This window comes from Squalius cephalus (genome assembly GCF_949319135.1).
Source record: "Squalius cephalus genome assembly, chromosome: 15".
In the NCBI taxonomy this organism is placed as follows: Eukaryota; Metazoa; Chordata; class Actinopteri; order Cypriniformes; family Leuciscidae; genus Squalius; species Squalius cephalus.
This window is the reverse complement of record NC_137136.1, coordinates 35,941,540-35,964,848: the sequence shown is the minus strand read 5'-3', so window position 1 is coordinate 35,964,848 and position 23,309 is coordinate 35,941,540. Positions and strand designations below refer to the sequence as shown.

General features: G+C 42.1%; 1 protein-coding gene across 1 annotated transcript; it reads left to right on the top strand.

The window, feature by feature from the left end:
• Nucleotides 1–266: 266 nt before the first annotated feature.
• Nucleotides 267–11,142, top strand: stx12l (syntaxin 12, like). Its single transcript, XM_079895346.1, has 10 exons — nucleotides 267–345; nucleotides 697–801; nucleotides 1,058–1,127; nucleotides 2,567–2,666; nucleotides 3,579–3,717; nucleotides 3,804–3,846; nucleotides 4,341–4,437; nucleotides 10,194–10,266; nucleotides 10,360–10,442; nucleotides 10,543–11,142. Exons 2-10 carry the CDS (start codon nucleotides 702–704, stop codon nucleotides 10,633–10,635), a joined length of 798 nt encoding a protein of 265 aa, XP_079751472.1. The 5' UTR covers nucleotides 267–345; nucleotides 697–701; the 3' UTR covers nucleotides 10,636–11,142.
• The last annotated feature ends 12,167 nt before the right edge of the window (nucleotides 11,143–23,309 follow it).

Here is a 23,309-nt window from a genome sequence, read left to right as displayed (position 1 = left end):
AATTATTAAATGCAATGGCCTGTCCATAATTCACAAACGCCTGTGATTGGCCCTCCTTGATAAGCGCTGAGAAAGGGAACAAAGAACACATGACAACGCTGCGCTTTTTCTGCTTCAGCAAGGTTATATACATTACTTTACACCTTAATAACGTTCTGAGAACTTTAATAGATATTAAACAAACCAAATAGACAAATATATCAGAATTATTATTTAGACCCGTCGAAACTTCCCGATAAGCCCCGCCCACTCACTGTACCGTTCACGTGTTTGTGTTCGCCATTCTAGCGTTTGCTGTATTTCTATGAGAGACGAGCAGCGCGTTCCCGCATCTGAGCATCACAGGTACGCGATTCATTCTCTCACGCTTTCTTTTTTAAACTGTTCGCTATGTTGACATTGCTGCAAGTGTTACTGTATTATATATGATGACATATAACATTAAAAATAGTCAATATTTGATCATGGCGAAAGGCCTGTTCAGCCCGACCCCATATGAAATGTCTTATTGCATTGCATGCGCAGTAATTTCAGATGTTCTCAGCCTTAATGATTTACGTTTTTTTAAAAATCTTTTAATATCAGAAAGCATGTAACCTATAATGTAATTGTCCGTTATAATGTTGCGAAAATGGCAAAGCACATTTATATAATCAACTGGATGGCATCTGATGCAAACAGCTGTGTTGTTTTCAGTCATCATGTCTTACGGAATGATTGACAGCTGTCACTCACAGCCGAGAGATTTCAACAATCTCACTCAAACATGCAGCTCAAACATCCAGAAAATCACACAAAACAGTGAGTATATTTCACTTACAGAGAAGATTACGTTTGTCGTAATTGTTCTAATAAAACTCAATTCCCAGACAGCAACATAGTGTCAGCCCAGATCCGGGCCACATCTGGGAGGGACATGTGGATTCCACGCGTACCAGATGTGAGCCGGATCTGGGACGACACTATGTTGCTGTCTGGGTTGTAATAGCATATTTCTGCAGTCTTTTCCCATAATGCAGTGTTATAATGTCTCACTATGTGTGTTTTCTGTGCATAGCTGGCCAAATCAAGAGCATGCTGTTCCAACTGGGAACCAGACCGGACACACCGGAGCTTCAGGACAGACTGTGAGTCCGATGTCCTCCATCACTGACTAGGCTGCTCTCATATTATATTGTTATATAAGAGATATTATATACTGCATGTTATGTATGGAATTTATCCCACACTCGGAGCAAAAGGCATTCAGTATACTGAAATAAATACTTTAGCCAAAGTGAGATTGCTAATACTAATAGCATTTAATACTCGTTCAAATCCTTCTTCAGAAGTGTTAACTTTAGCAAAAAAACAAACATTTAATGTGAACTGTTAAAAATCAATCACAACGTGAATGAATATAGAGTATATCCAGAGATGAGCATAAATACATGAATATTTATTTAAAATAAAAATATGAAATGAATCAAAATAAAATACCAAATACTGTGTGAAAAAAAATTATTTAAATAAACCTGCTGGCACTTTAAGAGCTTATGCACAGACCCAATATACTGATACACATCTGTTTCCCTTCACTCAAGACATAAACTGACTGTGTTTACATGAATAATGAATTAAAAAAACAAACAAAATGTGTGTATTTGACCGTTTAGCCGCTTGTCAGTGTTTGAATACTAAATTTGCGGCAAATTGCACTTTTAATAACTGTTTTTAACATCACTCCCCACTTTTTATTACTCATTCGTCCATGTTTCTTTATCGCTCTAATGTGTCAATAACTTCTTCCAACTAAAAGCTACTTGCATATATTTGCATACAGTGATATATAAACAATATGTAAAAAGTTGAATCAATTCCATGATATATAGTCATATCAGTCAGTCCTAAAAAGCAGTAAACCTTAAACATGTTTGACTAGCTACTTGATAAAACAACAACCGCTTAACTATCAAGACTGACTGGATAATGCAATTTTTCCCCTTGGAAAACTGCTGTATCTGAACACTGCCCATCCCTGAGTATAGAAGTTCCCAGGCACACTATTTCAGCTCATTTTGGTCTGAAATGAATTCAAGCAATAGCCATCATTTCACCGTCTAGTGTAACTATAGACCCGATATAGTCCGGCTATGAGTAACCCACTCTTAGCCAAAATAATCTTGAATTTGGTTACATGTCGTTTTTGCCAAAATAACTTGTGAGATGATATTCCATTATGTAAGCAAAGTCAACAGTGATTACAAGGTGTTTGGTTTCATTTCTTCCCTCATATCATTTCTTTGTGATCTAATTGATAAAACAAGGCTAAAACAAGGCAAAATTTGGGCTGTCAGTGGAAATTTAATAGACTTCTAACCAGAGCCCAAGAATAGACTAGTCATCTCTTGGACTCTGGTTAGAAGTCTATTAAAATTCCACTGACAGCCCAAATTTTGCCTTGTTTTAGCCTGGACGTCAGAGCTGTGTTTGGACGGCTATTAGACGTCTTTTAAACGCAAGGGAAGAGAGTGTAATAAATGATAACAATCACTGGTGGTTTAAATCTCTTTATTGTTGCCCACAGCCAGCAAATGCAGCACTACACAAACCAGTTAGCAAAAGAGACCAACAGACATCTGAAAGAGCTGGGCTCTCAGCCGCAGCCCCGGTCCCCTTCCGAACAGGTGAGTAGACTGCTCTCGCTCATATCATATCAGTATATGAGGGATAATGTACATCCAGCCGGTTGAACAGGTGAGTAGACTGCTCTCGCTCATATCATATCAGTATATGAGGGATAATGTACATCCGGCCGGTCGTTCTCTGAGAATAACCCCCGTCAGGGTGATGAGGACGCGAAGCGGAGGGGTCTTCTTCAGCCTGAAGGGGTTTATTCTGAGATAACAACCAGCTGGATGTACATTATCCCGCTTATTACACGGCTACTTGCCACAGAAGTGAACAATTAGACACAAAATATTGATCTGAGTTGAAATATTTTATTAGGCCTTTAAACGCAAAGCTTCAGCGGAGAGAGCAGTTTCAGCGGCAAGATCAAACTAGACGGACATTTAAAAGATACGGTATACAGTCATAACACTTATTACACAGCATTTCACCACATAAATAATTATGGGGATAAGACACATTGATTTAAAATTTAACTGTTTTAAAATCGTACCTGTTTGTATCTCATAATCCAACAGTGAACAAAACAATAGTCACAAAATGGCCGCCGCTGCGTTTGTATGAAACAAGAGAGAGCGAGTCCATGATACTGGATGGCATAATTAAATAACGGTACACAAAATATTGATTTGACTGAGTTTTAATACTTTATTAGCTCACCAAACGCAAAATTTCCACAAAGAAAAACCATTCCTAGCGAGTGTATAGCGCTGCTGACTTCAGTGACCCGGATGAGCCTGTTTCCATTCACAGCGGTTGTTATCGAGGAATAACATACCACTGGATGAAGTGATTGACCAATCAGAATCAAGTATTCCACAGAGCCGTGTAATAAATAAGAGATATTATATGTAGGGAATTTATCCGCTCGACCCCACGCGCTCATGCTAACGCTAGTCTTCTCACAGCGGCAGCAGCGGATCCAGAAGGACCGTCTGATGAACGACTTCTCCGCCGCGCTCAACAACTTCCAGGTGGTTCAGCGCCGAGCCGCGGAGAGGGAGCGCGAGTCCGTGGCCCGGGCGCGAGCCGGATCCAGACTGCAGGAAAATAACACACATTTGATCATTATCTACTGCTTATTTTTTTATGTGTCATTACCTTAGTAAAAAAAAAGCCTTTAATCTTGCAGGTTGATGAGCTCAATCAAGACGAACAGCTTGTGACTTTTGAAAAGTAGGTTCAACATATTCATTGAGGCACGACTTCATTGAGTCTCTGTTGTAGTGTTCAAATCTGTGTGAGAAGAGTTTCACCCAAAAGTGGAAATTCTGTCATCATTTACTCGCCCGCATCCCAGACAGCAACATAGTATTGGCCAGATCTGGGCCGACATTATGTTGCTGTCTGGGTTGCTAAAAGCCCTGTGACAAAACCTTAAAGCATTTAGAAAATAATGATGTGAACGGGCCTGTACTAAGGGGAAATATTTGATTTGTGCCAAACTTAGTTCTTTGTGGCTCTGATATTTGGCAACAAAGATCAAACAGCACATCTGAACTTGTGCAAGAAACAATGAGGTTTGTTTTCACTCTTTAGATTGACATGAATGTTAGTAAATGATGACATCATTTTCATTTTTGGGGTGAACTAACGCTGATGATATGAATCAAATCTGAACAATGTGGGTCTGGTTAGAGATCTGATTGCAGAAATGTTTATTTGAAAAGAAATGAAGGGTGGCGAATGCAGACAGATGAGGAGCCTGTCACTGAAGAGGACCTGGAGCTTATTAAAGAGAGAGAGACCAATATCCGTCAGCTGGAGGTGAGTGAGCACTTCCTGTATGACATCAGCGCACCAAAATGATCTATTCTTCAAGACCCATATGCATTCAAGCTAATCTGGTATAAAATCAGTGGCGGATCGTCACAGCGTGCCCAACACTTATTTGGAAAATGGGAGAAGAATGATTTAATTTTTTATTCCTATTTATTCATTTCAAGTCTCAGAATGTGTATTTCTTGTTTGTAATTGTAACACCATAAAGTGTTACTGAATTACTCTTTACTGTGATCGTTCGGAAAACTATTCTATACGGCGAGTCTGAGTGAATAGAGAAGAGGACAGGACACAAAATCAATAGCCAGATCCTTTTCCCTCCATTGGTAAAAAATAATAATAGCCAATCACTGTCGAGTATAAATTATTGCCCGATGTATTTTTTTCCATTAATTTCTCCCATAGGGATTAAAAAAGCTATCTAATGGCACTTTTCCACTACACAGTACCAGCTCGCCTCGCCTCGACTCGCCTTTGTTTGGTTTTCCACTGTGTAAAAGTTGTACCTGTACCTGCTTCTAGGTACTTTTTTTCGTATCACCTCCGGCGAGGTTCTGAGAGAGCTGAGGCGATACTAAAATGTGACGTGAAAACACGGCAGACTGCTGATTGGTCAGAGAGAATCGTCACTATTCACTGCACGCGCCAGACGGAGTGTCCTGAATAACCCCGCCATTTTTAAAAAGTTTGGTCAGAGATTGCGTGATATACCCATTACAAATATTATGGCAACTCGGAAGAATACGCCGTGGGTAGCGGGCTGAGTGACAGAAGACTTTGCCACAAATGGATCCAGCAGTCACTCTAGTCTGCCTTTGCCAAGGAACTCGCTCACTCAAGGACCACATCCTGGACTTTTTGGACACTGCTAATTTCACTGACTTCCCAGACTTTGCTCTCATTGATTATGTCTGCTATGGATTTAACAAGCCATTACAATCTACGCTGATCTGTGATGCCACGCCAGCGTTCTCAACCGTCATGGACGCCAGTCTAGAGTTCTCAACCGTCATGGACGCCAGGCCAGAGTTCTCAACCGTCATGGATAACAGGCCAGAGTTCTCAACTGTCATGGATACCAGGCCAGAGTTCTCAACTGTCATGGATAACAGGCCAGAGTTCTCAACTGTCATGGATACCAGGCCAGAGTTCTCAACTGTCATGGATGCCAGTCCAGAGTCTTCAGCCATCATGGATGCCAGGCCAGAGTTCTCAACCATCATGGACGCCATGCCAGAGTTTTCAACCATCATGGATGCCAGTCTAGAGTTCTCAACCGTCATGGACGCCATGCCAGAGTTTTCAACCATCATGGATGCCAGTCTAGAGTTCTCAACCATCATGGACGCCATGCCAGAGTTCTAAACCGTCATGGATGCCAGGCAAGAGTTCTCAACCTTCATGGATGCCAGGCCAGAGTTCCCAACCTTCATGGATGCCAGGCAAGAGTTCTCAACCTTCATGGATGCCAGGCCAGAGTTCTCAACCTTCATGGATGCCAGGCCAGACTCTTCAGTAGTCTAGGATGCCAGGCCCAGCCGTCATGGATGCCAGGCCAGAGTTCTCAACCATCATGGATGCCAGGCAAGAGTTCTCAACCTTCATGGATGCCAGACCAGACTCTTCAGTAGTCTAGGATGCCAGGCCCAGCCGTCATGGATGCCAGGCCAGAGTTCTCAACCATCATGGATGCCAGAGTCTTCAGCCGTCATGGATGCCAGGCCAGAGTTCTCAACAGTCATGGACGCCAGGCCAGAGTTCTCAACCGTCATGGACGCCAGGCCAGAGTTCTCAACCATCATGGATGCCAGGCCAGAGTTCTCAATCGTCATGGACGCCAGGCCAGAGTTCTCAACCATCATGGATGCCAGGCCAGAGTTTTCAACCATCATGGATGCCAGGCCAGAGTTTTCAACCATCATGGATGCCAGGCCAGAGTTCTCAACCGTCATGGACGCCAGGCCAGAGTTCTCAACCATCATGGATGCCAGGCCAGAGTTTTCAACCATCATGGATGCCAGTCTAGAGTTCTCAACCGTCATGGATGCCAGTCCAGAGTTTTCAAACGTCATGTATGCCATGCCAGAGTTTTCAACCCTCATGGATGCCAGTCTAGAGTTTTCAACCGTCATGGATGCCAGTCTAGAGTTTTCAACCATCATGGATGCCAGGCCAGAGTTCTCAACCGTCATGGACGCCAGTCCAGAGTTTTCAACCGTCATGGACGCCAGGCCAGAGTTCTCAACCGTCATGGACGCCAGGCCAGAGTTCTCAACCATCATGGATGCCAGGCCAGAGTTTTCAACCATCATGGATGCCAGTCTAGAGTTCTCAACCGTCATGGATGCCAGGCCAGAGTTCTCAACCGTCATGGACGCCAGTCCAGAGTTTTCAAACGTCATGTATGCCATGCCAGAGTTTTCAACCCTCATGGATGCCAGTCTAGAGTTTTCAACCGTCATGGATGCCAGTCTAGAGTTTTCAACCATCATGGATGCCAGGCCAGAGTTCTCAACCGTCATGGACGCCAGTCCAGAGTTTTCAACCGTCATGTATGCCATGCCAGAGTTTTCAACCGTCATGAACGCCAGGCCAGAGTTCTCAACCGTTATGGACGCCAGGCCAGAGTTCTCAACCATCATGGATGCCAGGCCAGAGTTTTCAACCATCATGGATGCCAGTCTAGAGTTCTCAACCGTCATGGATGCCAGTCCAGAGTTTTCAAACGTCATGTATGCCATGCCAGAGTTTTCAACCCTCATGGATGCCAGTCTAGAGTTTTCAACCGTCATGGATGCCAGTCTAGAGTTTTCAACCATCATGGATGCCAGGCCAGAGTTCTCAACCGTCATGGACGCCAGTCCAGAGTTTTCAACCGTCATGTATGCCATGCCAGAGTTTTCAACCGTCATGGACGCCAGGCCAGAGTTCTCAACCGTCATGGACGCCAGGCCAGAGTTCTCAACCATCATGGATGCCAGGCCAGAGTTTTCAACCATCATGGATGCCAGTCTAGAGTTCTCAACCGTCATGGATGCCAGGCCAGAGTTCTCAACCGTCATGGACGCCAATCCAGAGTTTTCAACCGTCATGTATGCCAGGCCAGAGTTCTCAACCGTCATGGACGCCAGGCCAGAGTTCTCAACCATCATGGATGCCAGGCCAGAGTTTTCAACCATCATGGATGCCAGTCTAGAGTTCTCAACCGTCATGGATGCCAGTCCAGAGTTCTCAACCATCATGGATGCCAGGCCAGAGTTTTCAACCGTTATGGATGCCAGTCCAGAGTTCTCAACCATCATGGATGCCAGGCCAGAGTTCTCAACCGTCATGGACGCCAGGCCAGAGTTCTCAACCATCATGGATGCCAGGCCAGAGTTTTCAACCATCATGGATGCCAGTCTAGAGTTTTCAACCGTCATGGATGCCATGCCAGAGTTTTCAACCATCATGGATGCCAGGCCAGAGTTCTCAACCGTCATGGATGCCAGGCCAGAGTTTTCAACCATCATGGATGCCAGGCCAGAGTCTTCAGCCGTCATGGATGCCATGCCAGAGTTTTCAACCATCATGGATGCCATGCCAGAGTTTTCAACCATCATGGATGCCAGGCCAGAGTTCTCAACCGTCATGGATGCCAGGCCAGAGTTCTCAACCGTCATGGACGCCAGGCCAGAGTTCTCAACCATCATGGATGCCAGGCCAGAGTTTTCAACCATCATGGATGCCAGTCTAGAGTTCTCAACCGTCATGGATGCCAGTCCAGAGTTTTCAACCGTCATGTATGCCATGCCAGAGTTTTCAACCCTCATGGATGCCAGTCTAGAGTTTTCAACCATCATGGATGCCAGGCCAGAGTTCTCAACCGTCATGGACGCCAGTCCAGAGTTTTCAACCGTCATGTATACCATGCCAGAGTTTTCAACCGTCATGGACGCCAGGCCAGAGTTCTCAACCGTCATGGACGCCAGGCCAGAGTTCTCAACCATCATGGATGCCAGGCCAGAGTTTTCAACCATCATGGATGCCAGTCTAGAGTTCTCAACCGTCATGGATGCCAGGCCAGAGTTCTCAACCGTCATGGACGCCATGCCAGAGTTTTCAACCATCATGGACGCCAGTCCAGAGTTTTCAACCATCATGGATGCCAGTCTAGAGTTTTCAACCATCATGGACGCCAGTCCAGAGTTTTCAACCATCATGGATGCCAGTCTAGAGTTTTCAACCATCATGTATGCCAGTCCAGAGTTTTCAACCCTCATGGATGCCATGCAAGAGTTTTCAACCATCATGGACGCCAGTCCAGAGTTTTCAACCATCATGGATGCCAGTCTAGAGTTTTCAACCATCATGGACGCCAGTCCAGAGTTTTCAACCATCATGGATGCCAGTCTAGAGTTTTCAACCATCATGTATGCCAGTCCAGAGTTTTCAACCGTCATGTATGCCATGCCAGAGTTTTCAACCCTCATGGATGCCAGTCCAGAGTTTTCAACCATCATGGATGCCAGTCTAGAGTTTTCAACCATCATGGATGCCAGTCTAGAGTTTTCAACCATCATGTATGCCAGTCCAGAGTTTTCAACCGTCATGTATGCCATGCCAGAGTTTTCAACCCTCATGGATGCCAGTCCAGAGTTTTCAACCATCATGGATGCCAGTCTAGAGTTTTCAACCATCATGGATGCCAGTCTAGAGTTTTCAACCATCATGGACGCCAGTCCAGAGTTTTCAACCGTCATGGATGCCAGTCTAGAGTTTTCAACCATCATGGATGCCAGTCAAGAGTTTTTAACCATCATGGATGCTGTGCTGGTGTCCTGCTCTGCTGTTGGAATCTGCAGTCCCATCTACTCTGCTGTGGTGGTCATCTGCTCCACCTTGGTAGTCACCAGTCCCATGAACCTGGCCCTCCGTCCCGCCCTCGGCCCCCTTCCGTTCCACCTCCCTCTTGGATTTCTGTCAATGTTTGAGGAGCGTCTGGAATACTCTCATTAAGGTGTGGCTATGTCTCATCCACCGGTTGAAGTGTCCATAATCTCCACCATAGGGCACTCCTCTCGACTCCTGGGCTATCTCATTATGAACTTCAATTCCCATTACCCATTGCTTGGACTTATGTTGTGATTAAGTTCAGCTGTGTCTCATTATATTGTTCAGCTCTGCCTATGTATCCTCATGTTTTCTCTCATTCATTGCAAAGTCTTGTTAGGGTCACTGCATTTCTGAGTGATCGCTCTGGTTTCCTGTGTCTGGTTTTCTGGATTTTCCTGTTTGCCTGTGTTTTCTACCCTGTTGTTATCTGGATTATTTGCCTTATGGTTTTGAAAATGTGCCTGTGTTTTGGATTATGATTCTGGATTGCCCCAATAAACAGCTGCATTTGGATCCTCAACCCGTGTGTCTCTGAGCAGTTTGTGACAGGTATATAAACCACCAACTTAGCAACTTTTCAGTCCCCTTTAGTGACTTTTTTTTTTTTTTTAAAGCGACAACCCAGACAGCAACATAGTGTCGGCCCAGACCCGGCCCACATCTGGTACGCCTGGAATCCGCATGTTCCAGATGTGGCCCGGATCTGGGTCGTCAGTATGTACTTTGCTGTCTGGGCAAGCTTAAATTAGATATAACCTGGTGTTATTTTAACGCACACTTTAATACATTGTCATCACTTATTGATAATGGTAATTGGGTGATGAGTTATTGTACAGTGTCTCAACCGCCTTCTGCTCTTGATTCAGTCAGACATCATGGATGTGAACCAGATCTTCAAGGATCTCGCAGTCATGATCCATGACCAAGGTGACATGATAGGTGGGTCAGACTAGTTCTCTCTCTCCATTTTTCTGCACAGGTTCATTCGTTCACACATGTTAAAGCCTGCTTTCCTTATGTCATCATGCACAGATAGCATTGAAGCTAACGTGGAGAGCGCAGAGGTGCATGTGGAGCGAGGGACCGAGCAGATCCAACACGCCGCTTACTATCAGGTATGGCCATCACACCTGCACACATTTGTGACAGATGCTATGTTAACGTCTCAGTGCTGGTAGAGACTGTTCATGATTGTGTTTTTTTTTTCCTTTTAAGAGAAAATCCCGCAAGAGGATGTGTATCCTGGCTCTTGTTATGTCGCTAGTGGCAACCATCTTTGCTATAATCATTTGGCAAGCAATCAGATAAGATGAGAGCTGGAGCTGACAGAAGTACTGGATCCTGCTCCGGTGTTGAGTGTGTGTGTGTGTGTGTGTGTGTGTGTGTGTGTGTGTGTGTGTGTGTGTGTTTGTCTGTGTGAAAGTGAGAGTGTGTGTGTGTGTGTGTGTGTGTGTGTGTGTGTGTGAAATGTAAATTGTGTGTAAATCTGCACTCAAGTGTTAAACACTGATAGTAAGAGAATAGTTTCTATATAATATGTTTGTCTGTGAATTATCTGGAGCAAATACAGTACAGCATTAAAACAAGAGTTCAGTTTGCATGAATGTAATTCCTTTTACAACTTGTATTTTGTTGCAGGTCTTGGTACATTTTTCTCTGAAATTATGCAAAATACATACTCTTAAGAAATATTTATTTCTTTAAATGAACTAAAATAAAGTGTTTTAATGTTGTGTATGATTTGATGCACAGTGCTTTGATTCTCACAAGTAAATGTATTTCTTGGTAGTACATAATAAAAATCAAGTACGTTGTAATGCATTGTTCTTCAGCTCTTCTTATTTACTTATTTGTATTTCAGTAGATCAGAGAAAGAAATGTTGTTGATGATCCTGCTTAAGACTTTACACTCCAAAAGTGCCATTAAAAAGTAGAAACGCAATGCATAAACTGTTAATTATACAATAGACCATTCAAAAGTTTGGGGTCAGAAATATATATATATATATATATACTTTTATTCACCAAGACGCTGTTCTTTTGAACTTTCTGTTCATCAAAGAATCCTGAAATATAAAATGTATCACAGTTTCCACAAAAATATAAACTGTTTTCAACACTGATAATAATCATAAATGTTTCTTGAGCATCAAATCATCATATTAGAGTGATTTCTGAAGGATCATGTGACACTGAAGACTGGAGTAATGATGCTGAACATCAGCTTTGATCACAGGAATAAATTGCACTTTATATGTATTCACATAGAAAACAGCTGTTTTACACTGGAATAATATTTCACAATTTTTTACATTATTTGTGATTAAATAAATGCAGCTTTGGAGAGCAGAAGAGACTCCTTTAAACATCTCACTTTTGAAAAGTAGTGCAGGTTATATCCTTCAAATATAGGTTTTACTTGTAATGGCTTTATTAAAAAAAAAAAAAATTATTTACATGATAAATAATAATAAATAATGTCTTGGTCCTATATTCTTAGGAATAACCTGATTTAAGTAGGAGAGCAAAGCACCATATAACTGTTCGGCCAGCAGGTGGCGCACAATAAACATCAGTGAGCGGCTCCTCAGGGGTCAAAGGTCACGATGCGGAATACTGAAGGTTGTGCTCTGTTGCTCAGGTCTGTCTCAGCATCACACATTATAATAATGACTGGAGGGAATGCTGAGTTGAAGAGCCTGTTGAAGGATGTTCGAGTGGTTCTTGTGCGTCATTAATAATATGCATGATCAGAAGTCCGAACACCCCCGCTGTCCTCCACTGATTAACACCACTGACCCTCACACACCTCACACACCTCACACACTGCACTCGGCATTCTGGGACAGTCTTGATTATGATTGCAGCGGCTGAAGTGTGTGTAGAGCGAGTGTGTAGGAGTTGGAGACTCTGCATTGTTTCTTAGCTCAAGCCTTAGTTTGATGCATCACAAGTGCACAAATGTCCTTCATTTTATGTACAATTATTTTAAAACGATCACTGACCATTGTTTCACCGAGAAGGATCCTTGTTGGTCCTGGAGCAACATTTATACCAGCCATCAGATTTCAGGAATAGGGAACTGGTTTGGCTTAGGCTCTTCTGTGCCTCATTTACACAGTTATAAAATAACATCATTGTGTCAAAGATAGTCTGCTGTTTGTTTGTCATATTCCTTTTCATATGAGACTATACTTTTCCCTTCAGTCTTTTTCATTTCCTGCTCCAGAGATCATTTTTGCAGAAAACATGAGAACAAAGGGTGTGTGTGTGTGTGTGTGTGTGTGTTTAGGTTTTTGAGTCCAAATAAAAACTGCAGATTTTTAAATCGATGTTACATTAAATGAGACAAATTTAAATTAATACACAGTATTTATTCTAGGCTTATTGTACCATTTCCCCCTCAACTGCATGCTAGTAAAACCATTCATTTGTAGCTATATTGTTAGCCATTTTATAATGTGTATCACTGTATGAATCCGCAGGATTCACTCATTAGTAACGGGCGTCTGAAGTGTGTTTCTCATCAGCCTGAGATCATGTGTCATGAGGAGCCATAGCGTGGGTTTCACACACACACACACACACACAGATGGTGTTGTGGTGTATTTTAATCACACACTCGAGTCTAAACTCAACATGTGTCTCTGACTCTGACACAAAACTTCACAACTGGAAATATGACCGAGGAAACATTACAATATTATGTAAATAAAGCTAAATTACGCTATTATATATTTCCAGTGTCCATGATCACAGTATATCTCTAATTGAATGTCATTATGTGTGTATACCAGGGTTATTATCGTTAGGCCTAAGTAAAAAGATAAAAATAACTTTCAGTATTTTCATCTTTAATTGAAATAAAATCCGATTTTTTTTTTTATATTTCTCATTTTCAGTTCTTTAACTTGATGTACTAAAACCTAAAAGTAAAACTGAAACAAAAATAATAATAAAAACTATAGACATATTTTAAAAAAAAAAATCTAAATATGAATAATATATACAGAAACCAATAGTATCTCATTGACACTGAAATAACACTGTTGTAAACACACATACCATACAGATGCCATACAGATTGTTTAATTTAACAGATCCAGGCGTGTGTTAAAGCATTATTACTCTCCACTCGCTGTCAGAGACTCTGAGGATCGCACAGGCTTCAGCGTGTGTGTGTTTCTCTCTCAGCGAAGGTGTCCTCGGGCCCGAGACTCAGAGCTGTTCTGGAGATTAATGAGCGAACAGGTGCTTCATCTGTCACTGACACACCACACACACACACACACACACACACACACACACTCACACATGCTGTCGTAGTGTTTCATTATCATGGAAGTTCTGGATACATTTTGCAGACCTCACACCACAATTGCTATGCTCTAATTCCCTGTTTCTCTCTCTCTCTTTCCCACACACACACACACACACACACACTTCTTCTCCTGGGTAGACCATCGTCGTCCGATGATGACTTCTCCTATAATTTGTGTGTTCTTTGATGACTGTATAGTCCAATGCGGGACACACACTGACTTTCACAGACAGGGCACACACACACTCGCACACAAGCATGGCACACACACTCACACACACACACACACACTCGCACACAAGCATGGCACACACACTCACACACACACACACACACTCGCACACAAGCATGGCACACACACTCACACACACACACACACACACACACTCACACACACACGCATGGCCTGCGTTCTCTGATGTCTTCGTAACTCTGTCCTGCGTTCTGCCAGAGCTGTGGTTCGCTGCACTGGTTTCCAGGGATGTGGGCTTCATCACACACTTCTTAAGAAAGCCTTTTAGTTGGTCTTTAAGCCTCTTTTATTGACCGCCTGCAGATCGGGAGCCAAGATGTAATTGGCCGTGGAGTATCTTACGTGGAAGGCGACTTGGCAGCATTCTCACAACATGACCAACATCACCAAGCCATCTGAGCTGGTGGAGCGTTAGGGTTGCCTCTACACTCCAACAGTGTTTGTTCTCAGGATCTCAATATGTGGCTCTCGATCTTGCCATGTCACTTTGAGGATGCGCTGTATCTAATGTGGAAATATTCCAGCATTTTCAGATGTCGACCGTAGATGGTCCATGTTTCACAGCCATACAGGAGGGTGGTGAGGCAGATTGCCTGATAAACAGCAATCTTTGTGTGTAGATGTAGATTAGCATTGCTGAACACTCTTTTCCTCAGTCTCCCGGATGAAGATGCAGCCTGCTTGATCCTGTGTTCACTAGATCACTATCTAGATACACACAATCATAAATAACTGGCAAGATATTTGAAGTGTGGCACTGTGGCGATTGGGGAATCATGAATAGTAAATACTGGAGGTTTTTGTAGGGGATCCAATGACCATTGGCAGAGGACTTCTGTTTTCTTGATATTCACATCTGAGCCCATCCGGCTGTATCGAACAGCAGCTTTAACCCTTGTGCATTGTTAGAATTTACATCCTTTCGTTATGTTTGTGGCTGAAAACAGCCACTACTTTAAACTGCTGTAAAAATGTATCAGATAAATATTTTTTTCAATTTTTTTTGCATTAATCTATTAATCAACCTCAGTCCTGCTCAAAAATATTAAATGTTTAAAAAAAATTCAGGATTTTAACTCTTTAATTGCCAAATTCGTAAATGATGTCACTGATTTGGGGGGAAAAAAACCACAAAATTACTCATTTTCAATATAAAATGTGATTGTGGACTGGATTTTTTTTTACCTTTTATCACAGTCTTGGACATGTCAAAGATTAGAAACAACATTGGTTTTGATGCATTGTTAGTTTTTGTGCAGCATCAGATTTTAACTTTTTCTCCCTCATTTACTGTTCGTGGCTGTTTTTGCCCCATTGACTTCCATTATAACCACATTTTTTGATTGCAAAGCCATGACACCATATAATCATGCATTTTTGATTGTTGTTGGTTTTCCCTGTTGGGAAGAGGTAAAATTAGTCATTTTTACTGTTGATAACCGGGTGGCACCATTAACCCTTTAGATAGGCCTGTGCCAAAAAAAGCTTAGTTTCTGGCTTTTACATGGAGTTATATGGAGTATAACAGCATAATAAAGTGTGTGATTGTGTGTGTGTGTGTGTGTGTGTGTGTGTGTGTGTGTGTGTGTGTGTGTGTGTGTGTGTGTGTGTGTGTGTGAACTCACCTTGATGCGTCTGAGAAAATCTAAATATGCACCTCAGCTCTCAGAACTGCATGGAGTAAACAAAAACAAAGTAAGTGTATTTATGCACCTGCTGCCTTTTGATGGTGAGAAATGCAGACTAAACAAAAACAAAGCAAGTGGATTTAAACGCGTGCATGCAAGCCTGCTGGTCATTTGATGGTGAGAAGAGCAGCAAGCAACATGAGAAAGGGCTTGACTTGTAGTGAAGTTTTAGAGATGATTATGCAGCCTGACCCCTCCAGCGAGCTGCAGGATGTATCGTCTTCTCCCTCTGACACCACAGACTCAGGAGAGTCAGATCCTGATTTGGATGTGGCACCCTCATCATCCACTCTAGCTTCCACTGAAGGCGAGGAGGATTCGGAGGATCCTGGATCTGGGTAGATTGGGAGAAACGGCGAAGTGTTGTTTTCCACTAACGCGGAGACAACTCTCTTTCTTCAGCCTGCCAGTGGCGTGACTCCAGGGCCGACGCGCTATGCCATCACAAGGCATAGTCATACATGTTTGTATGACTGTACAAACATGTATGTGTTGACGCAAGTCATGCTGACAATGAGGTCAATCATCTCCTCCGTAAAAAACAGATTGAACACGGAATCCATGTTCTGGACCCTTGCGAAGGCATAGCGCGTCGGCCCTGGAGTCATGCCTCTGGCAGGCTGAAGAAAGGGAGTTGTCTCCGCGTTGGTGGAAAACCACACTTCGCCGTTTCTCCCAATCCACCCAGATCCAGGATCCTCCGAATCCTCCTCGCCTTCAGTGGAAGCTAGAGAGGATGATGAGGGTGCCACATCCAAATCAGGATCTGACTCTCCTGAGTCTGTGGTGTCAGAGGGAGAAGACGATACATCCTGCAGCTCGCTGGAGGGGTCAGGCTGCATAATCATCTCTAAAACTTCACTACAAGTCAAGCCCTTTCTCATGTTGCTTGCTGCTCTTCTCACCATCAAATGACCAGCAGGCTTGCATGCACGCGTTTAAATCCACTTGCTTTGTTTTTGTTTAGTCTGCATTTCTCACCATCAAAAGGCAGCAGGTGCATAAATACACTTACTTTGTTTTTGTTTACTCCATGCAGTTCTGAGAGCTGAGGTGCATATTTTGATTTTCTCAGACGCATCAAGGTGAGTTCACACACACACACACACACACACACACACACACACACACACACACACACACACACACACACACACACACACTTTATTATGCTGTTATACTCCATATAACTCCATGTAAAAGCCAGAAACTAAGCTTTTTTTGGCACAGGCCTATCTAAAGGGTTAATGGTGCCACCCGGTTATCAACAGTAAAAATGACAAATTTTACCTCTTCCCAACAGGGAAAACCACCAACAATCAAAAATGCATGATTATATGGTGTCATGGCTTTGCAATCAAAAAATGTGGTTATAATGGAAGTCAATGGGGCAAAAACAGCCACGAACAGTAAATGAGGGAGAAAAAGTTAAAATCTGATGCTGCACAAAAACTAACAATGCATCAAAACCAATGTTGTTTCTAATCTTTGACATGTCCAAGACTGTGATAAAAGGTAAAAAAAATCCAGTCCACAATCACATTTTATATTGAAAATGAGTCATTTTGTGTGTGTTTTTTTCCCAAATCAGTGACATAATTTACAAATTTGGCAATTAAAGAGTTAAAATCCTGATTTTTTTTTAAACATTTAGTATTTTTGAGCAGGACTGAGGTTGATTAATAGATTTATGCAAAAAAATTTGAAAAAAATATTTATCTGATAAATTTTTACAGCAGTTTAAAGTAGTGGCTGTTTTCAGCCACAAACATAACGAAAGGGTAGTAAATTTGCCCACAGTGTACTGTTGAGTTTTTGAAAAATTTCAAAGCATTTTCCCAAAATATGTGTCAAAATAAGATTTGTCACCAAAAATCATTCCATTTGCTGAAACACAGAAAAAGTTATGGCCAAATTTAGACTCAAAAATACCCCATAGTGGATGAAAACATCCCCAACAGCACATAAGGGTTAAGAGTGGACTGTAGATCTGCTGGAGTATGTGACACTAGAGCACACACACACACACACACACACACACACACACACACACACTTTCTTGTACATCTATCTTTATGAAGACATTCATTGACACAATGCAATCTCTAGCCGCTTACCCTAACCTTACCCATCACAACTAAGTGCCTAACTCGACCCCTGACCCTAAACCGACCCTTGACCTCATTATAACCTGATCCCTAAAACCAAGTCTTGACCCTCAAACAGGCCTTTAAAGTCTCTCAGAGACTGAGGACCGGCCAACATGTCCTCCCTTTACTCTCTCTGTCCTCACTCCACTGGTCTAACACTCAAACTGGTCCTCACAAAGATAGTTGTACAAGTACACACACACACACACACACACACACACAGGGATCCGGGGTCTGGGGTGTGGATCTATATATAGATGTGCTGGTGTCTGACAGCCAGTTCATGTCTGACCCTCCAACACACTCTCTCAACAACACACTCAGCTCTGAACAACACACTCTACTACGATCTCCATGTTTATACAGAGGAAAAGCACAGAGATTCAGAGGATGCCATGTTTATTAGCACTTCCACTGATCCCTGAGTCCGTAGAGACGGTTTGTCCTAAATTTCCTCCTCGGGTGAAGTGTGTTTTACCCCAGAATGTGAAAGGCACCTTCAGCTGCCAGACTGTGGAGTGTGGTGTGTGTGTGTGTGTGTGTGTGTGTGTGTGTGAGAGAGAGAGATTGGCTGTTAACCAGGAGTTATTTTCAACCAGAACAAAACTGAAACACCCTGATTTGCATCCCAAGGAGAAACGTAGTGTCCCGGTGTCCTGATCTCAAGCCTCATTACTGAGATGTTTCAGCCACTGCCTGACATTCTCCTTTAAACCTGAAGCAAAGTCCTTGAAAAACGTTGGATTGTAAATGCAACCTATATTAACATAACAAATATGTTTATATGTTTTGTATGTAATTTTGGGAGTATAAAGCACTCGATTTACTTCATTACTATTCTCAAGTAGCCTATTTGGGGAATTGGGAATATTTTGTGATGTAAATTCCATTCCAAATCGATGAATTGTTGAATACCTCTTACCAATCACAACATTTTTTTTTAGTCAGTTGAAAAGGTTTTAAATGAAGTTTTATGTACAAAGTTCGGGAGGAGCACGTTCAGGTAATCAACCAATCAGCACGAGGAAGCCGGTATAAATATAGCCTTCCCATGGCAGTTTCACAGCACCCCTCCACCACCCCGTCACCTCACTCTCGGCTGGGTTTCTATCCCAGTCAAAAGGGGGAGTACTCTGGGATCGGGCCAGATTCCGAGCTCTGAGTCTTCTCCCGGACAGCACGCCAATACGCATAAATTACTACATTCGATTTCATGTACATGTGAACTTGTGAAATTTAATATATTAGGGGTTTTAAGCATGGGACAACAGTTTTTGTTGTATTCTCAGAATACCTCATGGATCTTTCTTATATAGACACCAAAAGAAATGTAAATAACCATGAGCATGAAATATTCCATTATTTTTAATAGAGTAAGAAATTTATTAAAGTCACATAAATTAAAGTCTCCCTACAGTCAATCATTTTAAATCATTTAAATATAACTTGACACCCTTGCGTCATTTAGAATACACGGTTCTATGAATATGCAAATGAGCCCCGCCTCCACTCACTCACTCACTCAGAGATCCACTGGTTGACGATCACACGTTGATCTGATTGGTTACAAGGTAACCACGTCAGAAACACCAGCGATTTCAAAGCGTGTTTTTGAGACTGTCTTTGGTTCACTGCAGTTTTAAGGAGGAAATACTCAGCAATGCTGTCGACTTATGAACTTACACATGGTTTGTCTTAAAGCAGATTAAAAACACAAACATAGAAACAATATTAAAAGCTGGATTTTCACCACAAGGGGACTTTAAGAATGAATAAACCCATGTTGTTGGCTATCAATAAGATTAAGATAATAGAGGAACTAGTCATTTTAGAACATTAACCATAAGCATGACTTTTTATGCACTTTGTTAAACAACAACAAACAAATCATCCAAGGGTTTCGCATGTCTGATTGACGCTATGCGAACGCCTCTCCGTGAGCCGGTGTCTGAAGCATGTGTGCAACACACCAATGAAACTGGCCTTTGAAGAGGTCACGTGATGACAGGTCAGCGAGTTCGCGAGACTAGAAACAGACACACGAACAGACACAATCAGGTTCTAATTGTCTGAAGGAAGACACACAGGTGTGTGTGCGGTATGGCAAAGCAATGCAGCGTTGAGTTCCCTTCTCAGGGAACCGGGGTTACATACAGTCAAACCAAAATTTATTCAGACACCTTCAATATTTCTCACATTATCACAGTTTATTCGCTATAGTTCAGAAAATATGACAAGAACAGAAAGGAAAGGATATCTGAGAAGGGCCTTCCCTTGTTCCTTCACTATAGGGAGATCTTCAAGACAACTTCAAGAGAATAGGGTTGCCATATTAGCCGGGACGTCCCGTATTTTGGGCCTAATTGATTTGATTTGACTTTTACGAAGATAATGATGAAACTGCAAATGGTATTCATCAAGCTCTGATGAACTGCCTGAAAATGTACGAACTGGATATAAAACACATCACAGCCTAAGCGGCAGATAATGGCAATGTTAACTTTGGAAAACACCACTCTTGTTTACCAGTTATTGAGCAGTGCCAACAGGCGCATTTTGAAAGCTAATTGCCCGTAACACCTGTAAGCACGCCTGTGATCAGCTCTCAGTGGATATTGAGTCTCTGGCTTTAAAGATCTACAGCCACTTCTCAGTTTCTGCTTCCAGAGAGAGGAACTGCGTGCGTTTTTGCCTTTGTTGACATTGAGTGGCGTGAAATTCTGCGTCATGTTTGCACGCGATGGTTGTCTCTTCATCCGGCTGTTGATCTCTCACCTCATACTTCAGGTCCCTTGGGGAGGCCTGTCCTGTGGCACTGAGGAGGATTTTTGAGGACGAAGAAAAAACTGCAGCTGCTGAGATTTATCTGTGCTTTTTCTACAACGTGGGGTGTGTTTGGCACGAGATGTTTACGAGGAGGTGGGAAAATTCAAAGTGAAGATGCTTCAGCGGAAAGAAGACAGCTTTTTTGGATACCAGACCAGATGGTGATGGACAAACAAGTGTCAGCACAGAGATCAAAACAAAGGACTTTCTGAAGTTCTATGACTGCCATTGCATACATTGACAAATGGTTTGATTTCTCATCAGAAAATGTGATGATGAAGCTGAAGCCAGAGGCCCTACATGAGGAGCTCTCCTTCCCTGACCTGGAGCAGGTGCTGGTTGCCCTCTAAATGACAGAGACAGTGAGTCTGGACCAACTCTATGAAGAGTTTTGTGCTAGCAAGGAAGAAATAAAGAAAGCCACACAGGATCCCACAAAATCCACCAGTGAGAAGTGGGTCGCAGTTTCCCAAAATGTAGGGAAAGCAAACTTGATCAACATGTTCAGGATTGTCTCATTTGTCCTCAGTGTGCCAGGCTCAAATGCCTTTTCTCTCTGATGACCATTGAATGGTCAGACTCAGAAACAGATGCAGCACAGAGCTTATCAAAAATGAACTTTGAATATCTGTGAACTGTGACCTGTCATGTAAGGACTTTTCTCTGGCGGCGCAAAAGGACAAAAGACTGCTTGAATCGGTCAAGAGCAGCCAAAAATATCCATGGAAAAAGTAGACTTGGTGAGCAGAGTCATGCCTCTCTCTTCTTCTTTTGCATTTAAATGTTTTATTTTGTCAAGTTTTGCTTTCCAACTTATATATAGTTTGAGTGAATAAGAATGTGAAGCATTTATTGCCACTGTTTGTGTGCGCCGAGGTTGCACGTTCTGAGTCTGCTATTTGATTCCTCTGCAAAACTACAGCATACAGAAGCTGTGTTATTTTTAGTTTGCCACATGCGAGATTAACATGAAGGGGATAACCTACAGTGCAGGAGTCACATGTGTTTTGTCTTAGTCAAAAAGTAAAGGTAATGGGTAATGGTTCAATTAAAGGACTGTGTTAAAGCTGCTGTAAATTAACAAACTATTATTAAACCTGCTGTACGTTGAGGCGTGAGAGTTATGAATTCATATTTTATTAAGTTAGCTATCATTATGACAAATGGCTTAAAACCATACACTGTATATTCACACAAAACCAGGCCACCTTTTGTCCCTTATTTCATAGTGTCAAAGTTGGCAACCCTAGTTGTGACCATCCTCAGACTAAGCTTAGGTATCAACACCTCGAACATATTCCTATAACAGAAAAGCATGAACAACACACTCTCACCTTCACCTCACAGCGCTGAAGGGGGCACAAGAGAAAGAGATCAATCTCGGCCCATTAAAGGATAAACTTTTACCTTAAAGTGACCTATCGGTTAGCCCCGCCTCCCTTAGTTACTGTTGCTGTAGTAACTCGGAAAAACAAACGGAGTTGCTAACTGTCTTACAATGACAGCCGTCAGTGTGAAAACCTCGTCCCAAGATGTTTTTGATACATTTTGGACACAGAAGGACCACCTCTCGCCGAGGAGCATCAAGTGGGACATAAATATGCCATGGAGGGATATATAAAATATTCAAAATAAATATGGTGGGTAACAAGATTAATTTGGAAGTGAGGGTTTACAGATCAAGTGGGAGAAGCTCATGATACGCTCTTCACAATTTCAGATGAACAACATCCAGGATCAACACTCTTCATGTACTGCAGGGTTAGATTAAATTAATTTACATTTAACCAGTTTATATGAGGCACTGACATGTAGACCTTCGTTTATGTGTTTTTGCCCTACACTGTACATGACGTGAGAACAGTTAGCTATTTAGGTTTGTACGTTAGCATGGACTCACTAACTTAAATTGTAACTTAATTAAAGTGTGACAATCAGAAAATGAATGTTTTCGTCTTCATTGGGATTGGGGTTGAATCCTTAGGGAACCAGGTTACTGCACCCACATCAGTGATATTATAAATAACCAGAAGGACCACCTCTCGGCTTCAGTCGTAATACGCAGATAATTGGTCCGTTCGCTCAAATCTTATTACACTTTTGAAACGCGCTGGTGAACAGTACGGTGATTCAATACATGAAAACCCTCTCAGGATCCTGGAATCAGTGTTACAAGAACCAAACGCACATCGTTTTACCATTTTTGTAGCATAAACACCATCAAACCGACGAGAGCTTCAGATCTTCCAATGTTTTCACTGTAAGGATGAAAACTAAGCACTTGAATGAATGAATGATTGTCTGATCAGGACAGGCCATGCAGAACATCTTCGCTCTCGATTGTTTAATGTGTTAGTAAATGTTAAAAGTAATATTAGCTAAGATGAACAAATGCTCTAGAATATTTTTTCATGTTCATGTTGACTAATGTTAACAAACTGAACCTTTTGTTACCAATATTTTTAACGTGTTAAACTGAAAATATTAATTGCAAAGAAAAAACAAGTTATTTTTGACAGCCCTATAACTTCATTCACTGCTAATAGAAATAGACAGTGATTTAACATACAGATGATTTAAATCATGCCATACTAAAATTAGATCTAATATTCCAAAAGTATTCATAACTTAGCCTAGATCTCAAGCAGGGATTTTAGGAGAAACACATCCAAGACAAAGTCACATACACACTCGAACTAATGACAACTGAGAACTTGAAGTCCATTACGTTTCCAAATCTGTGC